Source organism: Hyla sarda, chromosome 4 (assembly GCF_029499605.1).
Source record: "Hyla sarda isolate aHylSar1 chromosome 4, aHylSar1.hap1, whole genome shotgun sequence".
NCBI lineage: Eukaryota > Metazoa > Chordata > Amphibia > Anura > Hylidae > Hyla > Hyla sarda.
In genome coordinates, this window is record NC_079192.1 from 158,178,913 (window position 1) to 158,196,696 (window position 17,784).

General features: G+C 42.7%; 1 protein-coding gene across 1 annotated transcript in view; it reads left to right on the forward strand.

The window, feature by feature from the left end:
* ENTREP2 (endosomal transmembrane epsin interactor 2) overlaps positions 1-17,784 on the forward strand; it is an 848,385-nt gene that overhangs the window by 266,043 nt on the left and 564,558 nt on the right. The window contains exon 2 of the mRNA XM_056572508.1: positions 8,763-8,819. Coding sequence (XP_056428483.1) covers positions 8,763-8,819 — 57 coding nt within the window. The remainder of the gene's footprint in view (positions 1-8,762; positions 8,820-17,784) is intronic.

Sequence of the window (17,784 nt, forward strand, 5' to 3'; positions counted from 1 at the left end):
ACAATGAACGGCGTGAACGTAAAAAAAAAGGACAAAATTGCTGCTTTTTTAACACATTTTATTAAAAATTTTTTCTAAAGAAATACAGATCACGGCGCAAAAAAAAAAATGAGCCCTCATACAGCTGCTTATACGGAAAAATGAAAAAGTTATAGGTTGTCAGAGTAGAGGGATTTTTAACGTACTAATTTGGTTAAAAGTTTGCAATTTTTTTTAAGCACAACAATAATAGAAAAGTATGTAATCATGGGTATCATTTTAATTGTATTGATCCACAGAATAAAGAACACATGTCATTTTTACAGTATATTGTACGGCATGAAAACGAAACCTTGCGGTTTTCTTTTTAATTTCCCCACACAAATAGTATTTTTTTTGGTTGTGCTATACATTTTATGGTAAAATGAGTGATGGCATTACAAGGGACAACTGGTCGCACAAAAAACAAGCCCTCATTCTAGTCTATAAGAGAAGGCGAGGAGGAGAAAACTAAATGCAAAAATAAAATTGGCATGGTCCTTAAAGGGGTACTCCGGTAAAAAAACTTTTTTTTTTAAATCAACTGGTGCCAGAAAGATAAACAGATTTGTAAATTACCTCTATTAAAAAATCTTAATTCTTCCTGTACTTATTAGCTGCTGAATACTACAGCGGAAATTCTTTTCTTTTTGAAACACAGAACTGCCTGCTGACATCACGAGCACAATGCTCTCTGCTGACATCTCTGTGCATTTTATGAACTGTCTGGAACAGCATATGTTTGCTATGGGGATTTCCTTTTACCCTGGACAGTTCCTAAAATGGACAGAGATGTCAGCAGAGAGCACTGTGCTCATGATGTCAGCAGACAGCTCTGTGTTTCAAATGGAAAAGCATTTCCACTGTAGTATTCAGCAGCTAATAAGTACAGGAAGGATTAAGATTTTTTAATAGAAGTAATTTACAACTCTGTTTAACTTTCTGGCTCCAGTTGATTTAAAAAAAAATTCACCGGAGTACCCCTTTAAGGTTGGGCTTGGTCCTTAAGGGGTTAAAAGAGGAGGAATATTTGTAAAGTTACTTAAAATTTTATGAAGCTTAATTTTATATATTGACTGAATTTTTTTCCCCAGGTTTTATAGTAATGGTATTGTCCCCAGGCCAGTTAAAGGGTATGTTCAGGATTAGAAAACCTAGGCATTTTCTTCCAAAAGTGTCATACCTGTCCACAGGTTGTGTTTGGTATTGCAGATCAACCACATTCACCTCAATGGAGCTAAACTGTGTCAACAAACATAACCCTTGGATATGTGTAGCTCTGTTTCTGGAGGAAAGCAGGCATGTTTTTTTTTTTTTTTATTGTGTACAACCCCTTTGAGTTTGCCAATCACAAAAATCACTTAAAGAGGTATTCCCAACTTACGAAGTTATCACCTATCTACGGGATATGGACTAATAGGCTAATCACGAGAACGGAAGAAAATTGTTTGACGAATGTATGGAACAAACTACGCCTGCACAATACTCCATTCAATAGGCCCCTCAGAAAATGAACACAGAATTTGCTTTCCATGCGCAGTGCCTTCCATTTATTAACTAAATAGTTTCACTTCATTCTTGTAATTGGTGGGTTCCAGCAGTTACATGACTAAGGATCCGGCTTATTACTTTGCGAGTTAAGAATACCCCTTTATTGGTTGCTGTACCTGGCTATATTACTGATCATTATTGAACTTCTTCATAATATACAGCCCAGAGCTGTAGATGGAAATTAAGTTATTATGGAAGTATAACTACCGAGAACAGTGCAGGTAAAGCTTTATCAAAGTATTTGTTTGGCAACTCTTTACCTGATTTACCCTGGCATTGGCTATTAAGGTCCTGTTCACACTACAGAATTTTCAAGGAAATTCTGGACAGATCCCGCTTACAGTAGCTTCCTCCGAAATCGGTACTATCTGTCTGCAGTAATCTGCCATGGACAGTAAGCGCTGTCCCATTCACTTCAGCACAATGCCGTGGGCCTCTCCGGACGATTCTATTGGTAGACTCAACCTGTTCAATCTTATGGCGGAATCCAATTTTGCATCTGAAGTTCCGCTATAAAACTTTCGTAGAGTAAATTTCGCAGCTAAATCCCATTAAGATCAATGGGAGTCTCCTGCGAGTTCAATCAGTGCAAGTGGAATCCAGAAATTCTTCAGTGGGAATTGGACCATACAGTAAGTCCTATACAATTGTGCGCACAAGTCGTAATACTTCCTTTTATTCCCTGCATTGCATCAGTGTACTTTATTTGTACGTTGGACAGATACAAGTTGGATGACTGTTTTAGAAAGCAATTTCATCCAATTTTTGTTGGTAGTTAGTAAAAATGGGTGTGCAATGGGGCTCTGATTTTCCACTCTAAAGATTATAAGGTTTTCTTTCCAATCTCTACTTGAGTTCTTATACAGGCATCTATTTAGAAATTAAGCTTTTATGTATTTGTCCAACCAGTATTCAAATTCTCAGTTTATAATGTGATTTCAAAAGTATTTTTCTCTATTTAGTAATTATTCTAGAAGGCTTGTGAATAGACTAGAGACTGAAAATTCATTTTCATTCATTCCATGCATCTGAATGGGTTTGTTTCAAGCCACAGTCGCAGTTAAAAAGAAATGGACACTCAGAAATTCCAGCAATAAATCTGACAAGTGTAAACATAAATTTACTATCTAAAAATAGTAGAATAACAAATGGGTAGTTGTAAAAGCATAATGGATATATTTGTGAACAATGAATAATCACACAATGCTTAAAAACTGAACGCATTCTAAAACTGTCCAGTTGTTCTTTTAGAAATCCACAATTTCTCCAGGGTTCTGCATAACCCCCCTAAGATGAGGACTTAAGAGAAACCCGTAAACTCTGTCAAGATTCTCACAGAACAGAAAAAAAATCTATTCCTGTCACACAAAAAAAATGATATTCCTTCAGCATTATAAAAGAATGATTGATATCGCTGGTACTAGCCGTTTGGGGATAACACAAGTCCCAGAAAACACTAAATAGAAAATCTAAAAACATTCTGAGTAATTATTTTTTCCTTAGTGAATAATTTAAGGCTGTTGGAAGTGATTGAAGTGATGAGGCATAATAAAAACCTTATATTGATGTCTCACATACTTACGTATTAACAAACTGTAAAGCAATAATTGCTGCATCTGTCATCTATTATGGTTTTTTTTATTCTGCATTGAATATGCTATTTGTAATTATTCTAAAAATAAATTCATCATAAGTCCCTTTTTTTTGTTTTCTGTTTATAAATGGGGATTGCTAAAGGGCAACAGAGACTTAGTGGTTCCCTGGATATGTCTGATAGACCCTACTGTGTTGTAATTGTCTTAATACAGCTGCATACTATACTATTATTTCCATAAAATCTGGTGGAGCTACCAATGGAGGCTCTGAGCCTCTGACGGGGTCTGTAAAAACCACTAGTTACCATTGTTTAACAGATCCACCATTGCCATCATGGGTTTCAGAACAAAAATGGCACTTTAAAGTGAACCTTGTAATGAAGCCTCTCACGTTCTACTGTTTTGACAGAAAAAATAGTGATGCTTGCTGCACCATTCATACTTGACATATAAAGAGACATCTAAGAACTAGTGGATTGCATAACACAAAATTTCTTCCACAGCCCTATCCATTCAAAAGGCCTTTCCCTGCTGTGGCTTCTGCCTATGACAAATAAAGGGTATCTAGAGTGTGGATCTGTCAACCTATTAGGCCCCTCAAAAAGGATTCTGTACTAACTCTAGACTAACTCCTAGTTTGAGATAGAACAGACACCTATTGAGCTGCAGTACAGACCAAAAGTTTGGACACACCTTCTCATTCAGAGTTTTCTTTATTTTCATAACTATGAAAATTGTAGATTCACACTGAAGGCATCAAAACTATGAATTAACACATGTGGAATTATATACATAACAAAAAAAAGTGTGAAAATATGTCATATTCTAGGTTCTAGCCACCTTTTGCTTTGATTACTGCTTTGCACACGCTTGGCATTCTCTTGATGAGCTTCAAGATGTAGTCACCTGAAATAGTCTTCCAACAGTCTTAAAGGAGTTCCCAGAGATGCTTAGCACTTGTTGGCCCTTTTTGCCTTCACTCTGCGGTCCATCTCACCCCAAACCATCTCGATTGGGTTCAGGTCCGGTGACTGTGGAGGCCAGGTCATCTGGCGCAGCACCCAATCACTCTCCTTCTTGGTCAAAGAGCCCTTACACAGCCTGGAGGTTTGTTTGGGGTCGTTGTCTTGTTGAAAAATAAATGATGGTCCAACTAAACGCAAACCGGATGGAATAGCATGCCGCTGCAAGATGCTGTGGTAGCCATGCTGGTTCAGTATGCCTTCAATTTTGAATAAATCCCCAACAGTGTCACCAGCAAAGCACCCCATCACCATCACACCTCCTCCTCCACACCAGCACACCAGTGAAGTGAAAACCATTTCAGGTGACTACCTCTTGAATCACAACAAGAGAATGCCAAGAGTGTGCAAAGCAGTAATCAAAGCAAAAGGTGGCTACTTTAAAAAACCTAGAATATGACATATTTTCAGTTGTTTCACACTTTTTTTGTTATGTATGTAATTCCACATGTGTTAATTCATAGTTTTAATGCCTTCAATGTGAATCTACAATTTTCATAGTCATGAAAATAAAGAAAACTCTGAATGAGAAGGTGTGTCCAAACTTTCGGTCATTACTCTATGTGCTATCTATTTACATCAGGGGCATTGCTAGAGTCTTAAAAGATTGGGGCAAAAGCCTGAAGACACTTCTCTTTGCCACCACCGCCACTATGACACACACAGACAAGGAAGATTTATGCATACAGATGTAGCCAACCCTGTCAGTAGTAGCCTCCTGTAGTCCCTGTAGTTAGTATATCACATTCAGGTAGCCCCCCCAGTAGGTAGTATCTTCCATCCCCTTTAGATAGTATCCACTGCAGATAGGCATCCCACATTTGCCGGGTGCTGATGTCAGCCCATGTTTGCTACAATGTCTTAAGTTAAAGTTTGGTTCACAACAACCAAACATTTAAATCCTGTTAAAATGTTCTTTTTATTTTCAAGATTACACAAAAAAGAAACATTTAAATTTGTATACTTAAAGGATTTATGCATCGGAACATGAGTGGCATATCCACAGGATATTACAAGTCCACGAATGTTCAATGCACACCCCAGCCAGTTCTTACCTTTTATTCTAGATGCGCTGTTGAGCACGGATAGCTTAGAGTGAAGCCACACAAACACCAGTTGCAAAAAGCCAATTTTCCAGCCAGAAGGTTCCAGATAAATCTTCAACTTTATTATTGTAGTATAAAATCCATATATCCAGCAACTAGAGGTAACATGAACGACGGATGTTACACGTTTCAGTCACGTTGTGGATCTTATTCATAGATCTATGACTAAAGTTGAAGTTTTATCTGGAACCTTCTAACTGAAATATTGTCTCTATGCACAGAATATGCCAAAAAAAATTTGGATCCTTAGACCATACCCTGACAGCATAAGACCGAAGGCCCCTCACCCCTCAGCCCCCACTTGTGGCTGCCAGATCGTAAAGGTTGTAAAGTTTGCAAATTTGGGGGTTTCGTTTTCCCGCTGTACACTTTACGGTAAAAAATACATGTTTTCTTTATTCTCTGGGTCAATACGATTAAAATGATACCCATGGTTACATACATCTCTATTATTGTACTGCTTTTAAAAAATCTTAAACTTTTTTGACCACTATTTTGACCACCTCTACTTTCTTATTTTTCTGTATTCAGGGATGTGTGAGGGCTAATTTTTTGTGCCATGGTCTGTAGTTTGCTTTGGTACCAGATTGCGTATATGTGACTTTTTGATCACTTTTTATTATATTTTTTTGCAGTTTGATGTGACAAAAAAGCTGAATTTTTATTTAATTTTTTTTTACATTTACGCCGTTCGCCGTAGGGGATCATTTACATTATATTTTTTATAGTTCGGACATTTATGCACGCAAGGATACCAAATATGTTTATTATTTATCTTTTTTTTTTACTCTTTTATGTATTAATATGTGGACAAAGGGTGATTTAAAACTTTATTGGGGGAGGGGATTTTTTCACATTTTTTTTTAGCTTTTTTTAAAACCTTTTTTTACAGATATTTTACAGTTTTTTAGTCACCATAGGGGACTATTTATAGCAATCATTAGATTGCTAATACAGTGCTATGCTATGCCGCCGGGTCCCACCAGGAATGAAGCAAGCACAGCACCTGCGCTCATATCACAGCCGCGCCGTAAATGTACCGAGCTGTGCGCTAAGAGGTGCTATGCAGCGCCGTACATTTACGGCGCACATCCTTAAGGGGTTAAAATCAATGGGCGAAACACGTTGGCAAGAGAGGTAAGCTAACAGACTATCTGTATGTATAGTATTTTTGTTCCCTACCCCTATCCACACTTAGTATTAGGAGTTCCCTCCCTAGATAGGTAGGGTCTCTAGTGTAGTCACCTGTACCCTTAATTCCCTATCCCACCACTTTTTGTATATCATTGTATATTGATCTATATTCCAGTAAAATTAAGTTTTATTGCATCTAGAGCCTAATTGGGGATTTTCAATGATTATATAAGTTGCCCATAGCATCCAATCAGATCACTTCTTTCATTTTGGAAAAGGCTACTGAAAAACAAAAGACGCAATCTGATTGGTTGCTATGGGCAACTCAGCAACTTTTCCTCTAAACAGGTTTTGATAAATCTCCCCCATGTTTTTTTTTTTTTAAATTTATGAAAAATATTTCAATTTTTTCAAATATATTAGTAAATAAACACAAATAGGCAGAAGCAAAGACATTACATGACGCTAATTTGTACAACAGTAGAACAGTAATTGGAAATCACTTTTTCCTATTACCTTCACATCCTACAAGTCATTTCCAGGCATGCCATATTTTAAGAGTCACTCACTTTGAATGAGTGACTTTAAAAAATGAAAATTATTTTCAGCAATGCTATTCTAACAATGCTATGGCAGCTGGCTCGACTCCGGAATGTAACATTTATTTGCCTGTTCTTTACAATGATTTACACTGGAAAGCATACAATTATTTATGTAGATACAAATAAGCCTTCTTACAAAAGACTTTCTAAAGCTTTTGTTTAGCGGTTCTGTTTTGCTTAAATGAAATGAATGTTGAGGATTTTAGAAGTAATAATTCTTAAATGTAAATGGTACAACTTAAGTTTCTTTTCTATTTTAGCATGATTTAAATAGTAAGCAGTGTGCCAACCAAACAGTTTATGGTAGGGGCATTCATTTGCTATCTTTGCTTATTATTTAGTTGTTGCTCTGCTAAAATAGATCCAAGCTATTTTCTATATTACCACTCCTTAAATGGGCACTGTTAGATCCAAAAACTTTTTATATGTTGTTACTAATAAAATTAAAACCCCTTTGTATTATAGTTCTTTTGTAAATTTTGAATATTTAATAAAGAAAATGGCTCCTAAGAATCCTACCACTAGGGGGTCCCCATACCTCCATACCTACTGGGACACTAACCGCAGCAGCATCAGATTGTCCATGAGTCATGGACAAGAGATGACTCATGGACAAGGCTACATGAGCAGATGCACCAATCACCTCCCACCATCACAAGGGAATGACCCCCCCCCCTTCCCCTAAGAGGATTTCTAACACTGGGAGCTAATGAAAAGAGGTATTTTTATAATAATTATAGGTGATAGAGGCATAACAATTAATGTACATGGTCAGGATTAGGTACTAAGTAATATATCCTTTTTTTTTTTTTTTTTTTTTTTTGTGGGATCTGACAGGTACGCTTTAAATGTGGACTTTAAAGTGAAACTTAATGACTTAAAATGGTCATATAAGTAGGGGCAATTTTGTTCACTAAACAGCCACTAAAAGCAAAAACAGGAAAGGCCCTTCGAGTTTCTTGGGAATTTTAAGGCATAATGGATGTATGTGCCACAGGTGGGCACTGGGCATTGTATCCAGCCAAGATGAGATGGCAAACCCACCTGGGTTTCAAGGAGTGCAATGCAAGCCACTAGAAATAGACTAAATGATTTTTTCTTTAAGGATCTGGCACCAGGAATTGTTTTAGTTGGGCAATACTAAATTCAAGAAAGGTATCTATATTTTACATACAATTTTATTTTATTGTTATGTTTATTTTTTTTAGGTTAGGCTAGGTTTACACTACGAAATTTCGACTTTGAAGTTGCAGGCAGAAATTCTGCTTGCTAAAATTCACAAGCCTAGTGAATGGGTTTTCCGTTCACAAATTCACACTTCGGAATTTTGGAAGCGGAATTTGAAAACGAAAAATCCACTTTAAAATATCCACCTGAAGAATGTTGGTGCTCTTTCTTCTGGCGGATATCCTCGTGGAACACATTGAAGTCTATTGAGAACTTCTATGTCTGGCGGTGTCCGCACTTGGAATCTCAAGGCCGACATTTTTCGTCTAGAGATTCTGCAGTGAGTACCTAGCCTTAGGCATAGCATCCATATATACAAATACATATTGCAATGTTTTTACTTGTGTAATCTATAATTTGTACATTTCTGCTATCACAGAAGTAACTTTACATTAGATAAGTGCTGCTCCTTCAAAAGTAATGTGCAAGTTCATGTTGTGGGTCTTTGGAGAGGCCAGAAGAAATAGCTGCATGATTTATACACTGACATTTCTTCCTTTTTTCCAGGTGCTCTTGTCGGGATTGATTGGTGTTGTTGCCTGGAAACGTCCCCTCTCACTCGTGGTAAGTAACACTCTAGTTATGTTTGGGTAACACTGTCCGTATATCTGAACCACCAAGCAAATAGCTGTAAAATGCAAAATATATTACTCATCATAATATTTAATATAATAGAGAAACAAAAAGGATTCTGTTAAAACTCACACTGACAATTTCTCCTTCTTTATTTTAACTATTTTAAGTCTGTTCTAACAAATGGCCCCCTTTAAAATTTGTAAAAAAATAAATAAACAGATGAGGTTGGCAGATAATAGAATGAATGAACATTAAAGGGGTATTCTGGCCAAAGAAATCTTAATCCCTATCCAAAGGATAGGGGGATAAGATGTCTGATTGTGGGGGCCCTCCGAGATCAGTCATCTTATCCCCTATCCTTTGAATAGGGGATAAGATGTCTATGGCCAGAATGCCCCTTTAAGAACAAGGCAACACCTGGACTCTTACGAGCTGCAATAACTGCATGTGATACTTTATCAGGTCTTGCTGTGAATCATAGGCAAATCATGATTTTCTGCAGTTTATTGTGAATTTTGGTGAATTCAGGGAAAATACAGATAAAGCCCACAGCTCATCCACAACATCTATGGCCAGCCTAACTTTTTGGGAAGAAAATAAGCTAATTCTTGAAGTGGACCTGTCAACAGGAAAACACATGTGTAAATAAGCCCATGACTACATAAGGATAATCATCAGGATTTCAGACATACCTTTTTTGTTTCTATAGTCCTTTCCAGCACTGAGATATAAGTATTTTTGTAACTATGCAAATATGGCTGAAAAGCTCAGAGGGTGTTTCTTAGCACGGCAAGAGCCCGGGTAAGTCCAATTTATCTAATGAGCCAAATGGCGCAGGCAAATGCAAGTGGGCCAGTGGGCTGTAAAGAGGACATGGGCTGGACTCACCGGAGCTCCTTTCATGCTTAGGAACACTCTCTGGGCTTTTGAGACATATTGTTACGCCTAGCGCTCCGGGTCCCCGCTCCTCCCCGGAGCGCTCACGGCGTCTTTCTCCCTGCAGCGCCCCGGTCAGTCCCGCTGACCGGGAGCGCTGCACTGTCATGGCCGTTGGGGATGCGATTCGCACAGCGGGACGCGCCCGCTCGCGAGTCGCATCCCAGGTCACTTACCCGTCCCGGTCCCCTGCTGTCATGTGCTGGCGCGCGCGGCTCCGCTCTCTAGGGCGCGCGCGCGCCAGCTCTCTGAGACTTAAAGGGCCAGTGCACCAATGATTGGTGCCTGGCCCAATTAGCTTAATTGGCTTCCATCTGCTCCCTGCCTTTATCTGACCTCCTCCCATGCACTCCCTTGCCGGATCTTGTTGCCTTGTGCCAGTGAAAGCGTTTAGTGTGTCCAAAGCCTGTGTACCTGAACTTCTGCTACCCATCCTGACTACGAACCTTGCCGCCTGCCCCCGACCTTCTGCTACGTCTGACCTTGCCTCTGCCTAGTCCTTCTGTCCCACGCCTTCTCAGCAGTCAGCGAGGTAGAGCCGTTGCTAGTGGATACGACCTGGTTGCTACTGCCGCAGCAAGACCATCCCGCTTTGCGGCGGGCTCTGGTGAAAACCAGTAGCCTCTTAGAACCGGTCCACTAGCACGGTCCACGCCAATCCCTCGCTGACACAGAGGATCCACTACCTGGAAGCCGAATCGTGACAGTAGATCCGGCCATGGATCCCGCTGAGGTGCCGCTGCCAAGTCTCGCTGATCTTCCCACGGTGGTCGCTCAGCAATCGCAGCAGATTGCCCAACAAGGACAGCAGCTGTCGCAGTTGACCGCCATGTTACAGCAAATTCTGCCTCTGCTACAGCAGCAACCATCTCCTCCGCCAGCTCCTGCACCTCCTCCGCAGCGAGTGGCCGCTCCTAACCTCCGCTTGTCCCTGCCGGACAAATTTGATGGGGACTCCAGACTCTGCCGTGGATTTTTGTCTCAGTGTTCCCTGCATATGGAGATGTTGTCAGACTTGTTTCCTACAGAACGGTCTAAGGTGGCGTTCGTAGTAAGCCTTCTTTCAGGAAAGGCCTTGTCTTGGGCCACACCGCTCTGGGACCGCAATGATCCTGCCACAGCCACAGTCCAGTCCTTCTTTGCTGAAGTCCGAAGTGTCTTTGAGGAACCTGCCCGAGCCTCTTCTGCTGAGACTGCCTTGCTGAACCTGGTCCAGGGTAATTCTTCCGTTGGCGAGTACGCCATACAATTCCGTACTTTTGCTTCTGAACTATCCTGGAATAATGAGGCTCTCTGCGCGACCTTTAAAAAAGGCCTATCCAGTCGCATCAAGGATGTGCTGGCCGCACGAGAGATTCCTGCCAACCTCCAAGAACTCATCCATTTGGCTACCCGCATTGACATGCGTTTTTCTGAGCGACACCAAGAGCTCCGCCAGGAAAAAGACTTAGATCTCTGGGCACCTCTCCCACAGCATCCTTTGCAGTCTTCGCCTGGGCCTCCCGCCGAGGAGGCCATGCAAGTGGATCGGTCTCGCCTGACCCAGGAAGAGAGGAATCGCCGTAGAGAAGAAAATCTCTGTCTGTACTGTGCCAGTACTGAGCATTTCTTGGTGGATTGCCCTATCCGTCCTCCACGCCTGGGAAACGCACGCACGCACCCAGCTCACGTGGGTGTGGCATCTTTTGGTTCTAAGTCTTCTTCTCCACGTCTCACGGTGCCCGTGCGGATTTCCCCTACAGCCAACTCCTCCATCTCAGCCGTGGCCTGCTTGGACTCTGGTGCCTCCGGGAATTTTATTTTGGAGTCCTTTGTTAATAAATTCAGCATCCCGGTGACCCGTCTCGTCAAGCCGCTCTACATTTCCGCGGTCAACGGAGCCAGATTGGACTGCACCGTGCGTTACCGCACAGAACCCCTCCTGATGTCTATCGGACCCCACCACGAAAGGATTGAGTTCTTCATTCTCCCCAACTGTACCTCTGAGGTCCTCCTCGGTCTGCCTTGGCTCCGGCTTCATTCCCCCACCATTGATTGGACCACCGGGGAGATCAGGAACTGGGACTCTGCCTGCCACAGGAAGTGCCTCTCCCCCCCTCCCAGTCCCGTCAGGCAAGCCTCTGTGCCTCCCCATGGCCCCCGTCCTGGTGTCACACTGCCTCGTGCCAGGCCTCGCCCTCTGCCCTCCCTCCCCATCCCCACTCCTGCTGTACTGCCTGCCGTTGAGGAAACCCTCCATTCTTTCCCGGTGTCCTCATCCCAGGGGAGGCAGTTACCGGACAAAGAGAAGGGGAGACCTAAGGGGGGGGGTACTGTTACGCCTAGCGCTCCGGGTCCCCGCTCCTCCCCGGAGCGCTCACGGCGTCTTTCTCCCTGCAGCGCCCCGGTCAGTCCCGCTGACCGGGAGCGCTGCACTGTCATGGCCGTTGGGGATGCGATTCGCACAGCGGGACGCGCCCGCTCGCGAGTCGCATCCCAGGTCACTTACCCGTCCCAGTCCCCTGCTGTCATGTGCTGGCGCGCGCGGCTCCGCTCTCTAGGGCGCGCGCGCGCCAGCTCTCTGAGACTTAAAGGGCCAGTGCACCAATGATTGGTGCCTGGCCCAATTAGCTTAATTGGCTTCCATCTGCTCCCTGCCTTTATCTGACCTCCTCCCATGCACTCCCTTGCCGGATCTTGTTGCCTTGTGCCAGTGAAAGCGTTTAGTGTGTCCAAAGCCTGTGTACCTGAACTTCTGCTACCCATCCTGACTACGAACCTTGCCGCCTGCCCCCGACCTTCTGCTACGTCTGACCTTGCCTCTGCCTAGTCCTTCTGTCCCACGCCTTCTCAGCAGTCAGCGAGGTAGAGCCGTTGCTAGTGGATACGACCTGGTTGCTACTGCCGCAGCAAGACCATCCCGCTTTGCGGCGGGCTCTGGTGAAAACCAGTAGCCTCTTAGAACCGGTCCACTAGCACGGTCCACGCCAATCCCTCGCTGACACAGAGGATCCACTACCTGGAAGCCGAATCGTGACACATATTAATTTATTAATATTAATAATTACAAAAAAAGCTTCTATCTCTGTGCTTGAAAGGACTATAAAAAATGATGACTACCCATATGTAACCAAAGTCTTATGTGTACCAGTTTTTCTGCTGAGCACTCTGCTTTAACCAGTGATTGTCAAAAGATTTCTATGCGATTTTATATAAATTTATTAAGGAAAACAGACTATGAGAGCGCTTCAGAAACACCTTAGTTACTAACCATATGGATTTCATTGTTTGCTGTGCAATGTTTATCCTGTTTATACTGAAGAAGCATTCTTTATTGGAATCTGCAGCTTCAAACTTGTCATTTATACAAAATTACTGCACATTTAACCAAATGATTACACCAACTGCTTATCAATGTTACATACTTCGTAGTATGTAGAATGTATTTTCCTTCTCGAGAGATTAGAGACATACGAGTTACATGTCTTTCTCTCTCTGCACAACGTCATGGCCATCTTCAGGCTTTATCCTGCAAGTGACAAATAATAAAAGCATTTGTATTCTGCGCACATCTGTTGAATCATGCTGTTGTTATCTCTTTCATTTTGTCTGCAATTGCAATAATACACATAATGTGCTCATCTGACTGGGCTATACCTTCAATAAATATAATACATGTATTTCTTCTGTGCAGTGGCTTCCACTTGTCTTTTTAACAGCAAAGGATCAAAATAGCTGGTGAAATAAAATGCTTTAGAAATCACAGTACTTTGTTTCCCCATTATGTGTTCTGTGATTGCCGGCAGCATTGTCTAAGAGGAAGAAAAATTCCAATATTATTAACGCAAATGGTATCTGTAGATTGTCTTCACATGTGTTATGTTGTATGGTCCTGCATTTAGTATTCCAGCTTTTCCGCTAAGCAGGGTACTGTAAGGTCTTGGGATGATGGGAGTAAATCATGAATGCATCCATCCTTTCTTCTGTTCATAATACAGAGGTAATGTCCATGTAGTTGTCTGTTTACAGGAGCGTATAAAATAGTCAGTGGTAAAATACCAATTAAAATAGACATGAATCAATATGTTATCTGTATTCGTTTTTCACAATAACTATGTCATTCCATTTCCTGCCTCAGAAAGAGGTCATCATGGTTACTGATCAGCAATGTTAATGTAATTCTGCTACAATATCATCTATAATGGTTTTGTATTTCAAATGTTTACCAATACACTCAACAGAAAACAGCCGGTAGGTCACTATTTTGCATCAATATTTGTAAGACAAAATAAAGAATGGAACCTATACACAGAATAATTACAATGGAATAGTTTGCAATTCTGTTGTGTTTTGCATCCACTTCTAGTTGGCCTAAAAATAGAAGAAAAACATTTTATGATATGATTTCCCAATTCCAGTGTCCACGTCTTGCATGTCTACATTTGCACATATCCAAAGGGTGCACAGTTTACATGATACACTAGCAGGTTCGGAGAAGGATTCCCCAGTAGATTAGCTTCAGATGTGTCGATAGATGTATCTATGGGTGGACCCTTTAGCTTACAATACTGATGCAAAATGCAGGCCAACCTACTGCCATGTGAATGTGGTTAGTTTAGTTCACTATTAGAGAATGGTTAGTTTAGTTCACTATTAGAGATGAGCGAACTTCCAGTAATTCGATTCGTCACAAACTTCTTGGCTCGGCAGTTGCCGACTTTAGCCTGCATAAATTAGTTCAGCTTTCAGGTGCTCCGGTGGGCTGGAAAATATGGATACAGTCAGGGATCAAGTCCTGGGAAAAAAAGTGTGGGAACTCACCCAAAATGTCCGCTTAAAGGAGTACTAGACATCTTATCCCCTATCCAAAGGATAGGGGATAAGATGTCTGATCCCGAAGGTCCCAACGCTGGGGACCCCCACGTTCTCCCTGCTGCACCAGGCATTCGTTTAGAGTGTTGGGTGCAGCGCCGGAGGCTCGTGCCATCACACCCCCTCACATAGACTTGCATTGAGGGGGCATTACTGTGACGCCACAAGCCTCCGCCCCGCATCACCAGTCATGCGGCACCGGATGTCTGGGGTGCTACAGCCGAGATTGCGGGAATTCCCAGCAGTGGGACCCCCATGATCTGACATCTTATGCCCTATACTTTGGATAGGGGATAAGATGTCTAGGGGCAGAGTACCGTTTAAGGGCTGGTCCTGCAGGACTCCTGCTAATGGGAACTGCGTTCCTGCTGTGGAAAAAGTGCAGGAACTCTGTTCCCATGAGTTCCTGCAGGACTTGAGCCCTGGATACAGTCCTAGGAGAGAGTCTCCAGCCCAGCGGAGCACCTGAAAGCTGAACTACTTAATGCAGGCTAAAGTCAGCAACTGCCGAGCCGAGAAGTTTGTGACGAATCAAATTACTGGAAGTTTGCTCATCTTTATTCACTATTTCTACTTAAAATTACTTTTAAACTAAAACATGTTGGAGGATATGTATCCTGTGCAGCCTTTTGGTGCACCACACTTAAAGGGATATGCCTGCCTTATACATCTTATCCCCTATCCAAAGGATAGGGGATAAGATGTCTGATCGCAAAGGTCCCACTACTGGGACCGCCGTGATCTCGGTGCAGCCCCCGGCATTCTGTGCGGCCACGTCCGCTCATGACATCACAGCATGCCGCCTCTCTTCATGTCTATGGGAGGGGGCGTGACGGCCATAGTGTTAAAGGAGTACTGCAGCAAAAAGTAACTTTTCCGCTGACACTTATTTGCTAGGGCAGTGGTCTTAAACCTGCGGACCTCTAGATGTTGCAATATCTGGAGGTCAGCAGGTTGGAGACCACTGTGCTAGGGGATAAGTGTCAGATCACAGGAAGTCCAACCGCTGGGGCCCCCCACAATCTCCTTGAGCTGGCCCTGGCTCTCAGAGAAGTGCATGCTGGGGTCCCAGGCATTCCATTCATTCTCTATGGGAGCGCCGAAGAGACACAAGTGCTGCAGTTAGGCATCTCCGGCACTCCCATAGAAATGGATCAGCACACATTCTTCTCAGAGAGCCAGGGCCCTTTCAGGAGATTGTGGATAGAGGATAAGCTACTTTTTGCTGCAGTACCCCTTTAAAGCCCATCAGTTTTTGGAAGAAGCTGCTTAGCAGTTGAGAAGAAGAACTCTCGCATGTTCAGTGGCAATGGTCATGCTAGGCATAAAGTAGGCAGTTTAGAGCCAATATTAGTATAAAACATGTTCTTTAGTATAAATAATTCTTTTAGGGCAACAATAGGTTGAAGATGACTTGTTGCCTTTCCTGACCAGTTTGTTTTACTAAGTACTTTGCGGTAGAACATCTACTTACTATTTTACAGAGTACTTCTGTAAGAAAGCTGGCTCCAGAATTTATACTTTATGGAGCATGTAGTATTTACTAAACCATAGATGTCATAAGTGCTGACAGGTCCTTTTTGAAATAAAATTGCAGAAATGTTTACACTTCTCACCTGTGAAATTAAAAATATAATTTACCAGGCATTTTATTCAGCCGGTACAGTCCTGCATCAGAGAGGACGGTAAGGGTCTGTAATAAGAGCTGGCACATAACCTCTGTGCCCGTAACATATACAGTATATACTACTTCTGTGATCAAAAAGAGGTTTTGGAACAGTAAATTTTAATATAGTGTTCCCGAGTCCTAGTTATTTTTTTTAAAGCCTGCCTTTTTGTCGAGATGTTCTTCATTATCTATTTTATTACCTATATGCCTGTGGGTTGTAGGGATAAGATTCGCTGGTCATTTTAACACGTTTTCATAGTTGAACAATATTTTGCATTGTGCAATGAAGAGATGCAATGACTGTAGCCCTCATTCATTTCTGAAGCAAGATCATTCATTTTCATTATCTAAGGCAAAACCATTTTGTGTTTAACTATCTGGTAAATGAAGCAGCAAGTATGGCTAAGTAAATGGCTGTTACGCCGAGCGCTTCGGGTCCCTGCTCCTCCCCGGAGCGCTCACCGCGTCTCTCTCCCTGCAGCGCCCCGGTCAGACCCGCTGACCGGGAGCGCTGCACTGACATTGCCGGCGGGGATGCGATTCGCATAGCGGGACGCGCCCGCTCGCGAATCGCATCCCAAGTCACTTACCCGTCTCGGTCCCCGGCTGTCATGTGCTGGCGCGCGCGGCTCCGCTCTCTAGGGCGCGCGCGCGCGCGCCAGCGCTCTGAGACTTAAAGGGCCAGTGCACCAATGATTGGTGCCTTGCCCAATTAGCCTGATTAGCTTCCACCTGCTCCCTGGCTATAATACCTCACTCCCCCTGCACTCCCTTGCCGGATCTTGTTGCCTTGTGCCAGTGAAAGCGTTTAGTGTTGTCCAAGCCTGTGTTACCTGATCTCCTGCTATCCATATTGACTACGAACCTTGCCGCCTGCCCCGACCTTCTGCTACGTCTGACCTTGCCTCTGCCTAGTCCTTCTGTCCCACGCCTTCTCAGCAGTCAGCGAGGTTAAGCCGTTGCTAGTGGATACGACCTGGTTGCTACCGCCGCAGCAAGACCATCCCGCTTTGCGGCGGGCTCTGGTGAACACCAGTAGCCACTTAGAACCGGTCCACCGGCACGGTCCATGCCAATCCCTCGCTGACACAGTGGATCCACAACCTGTAAGCCAAATCGTGACAATGGCTTTTTGGTGTATGCAAAAAAAAAAGTGCAAATTTTATGTAGGTATCCTCTCCATTTATGTATTTGTAAAAACTTTTGGCCCTATTACTTGGGCCATGGTATTAAGATACAGGGCTTTCGGAGTGAATTATACCTTTGTCTCATGAGAAAGAAAGTCCAACTACACCTATCTGTACCATTACATTTCAATAAATGCAGAACAGAACCCTCCCAGGAACCTGCTTTTATGAAAATTCTGTTTCTGTAAAAAACATTTTATAATTTTAACCCCAAGGACCAAGCTCATTTTGGCCTTAAGGACCAGACCAATTTTATTTTTGCATTTTCGTTTTTTCCTCCTCGCCTTCTAAAAATCCTAACTCTCTTATA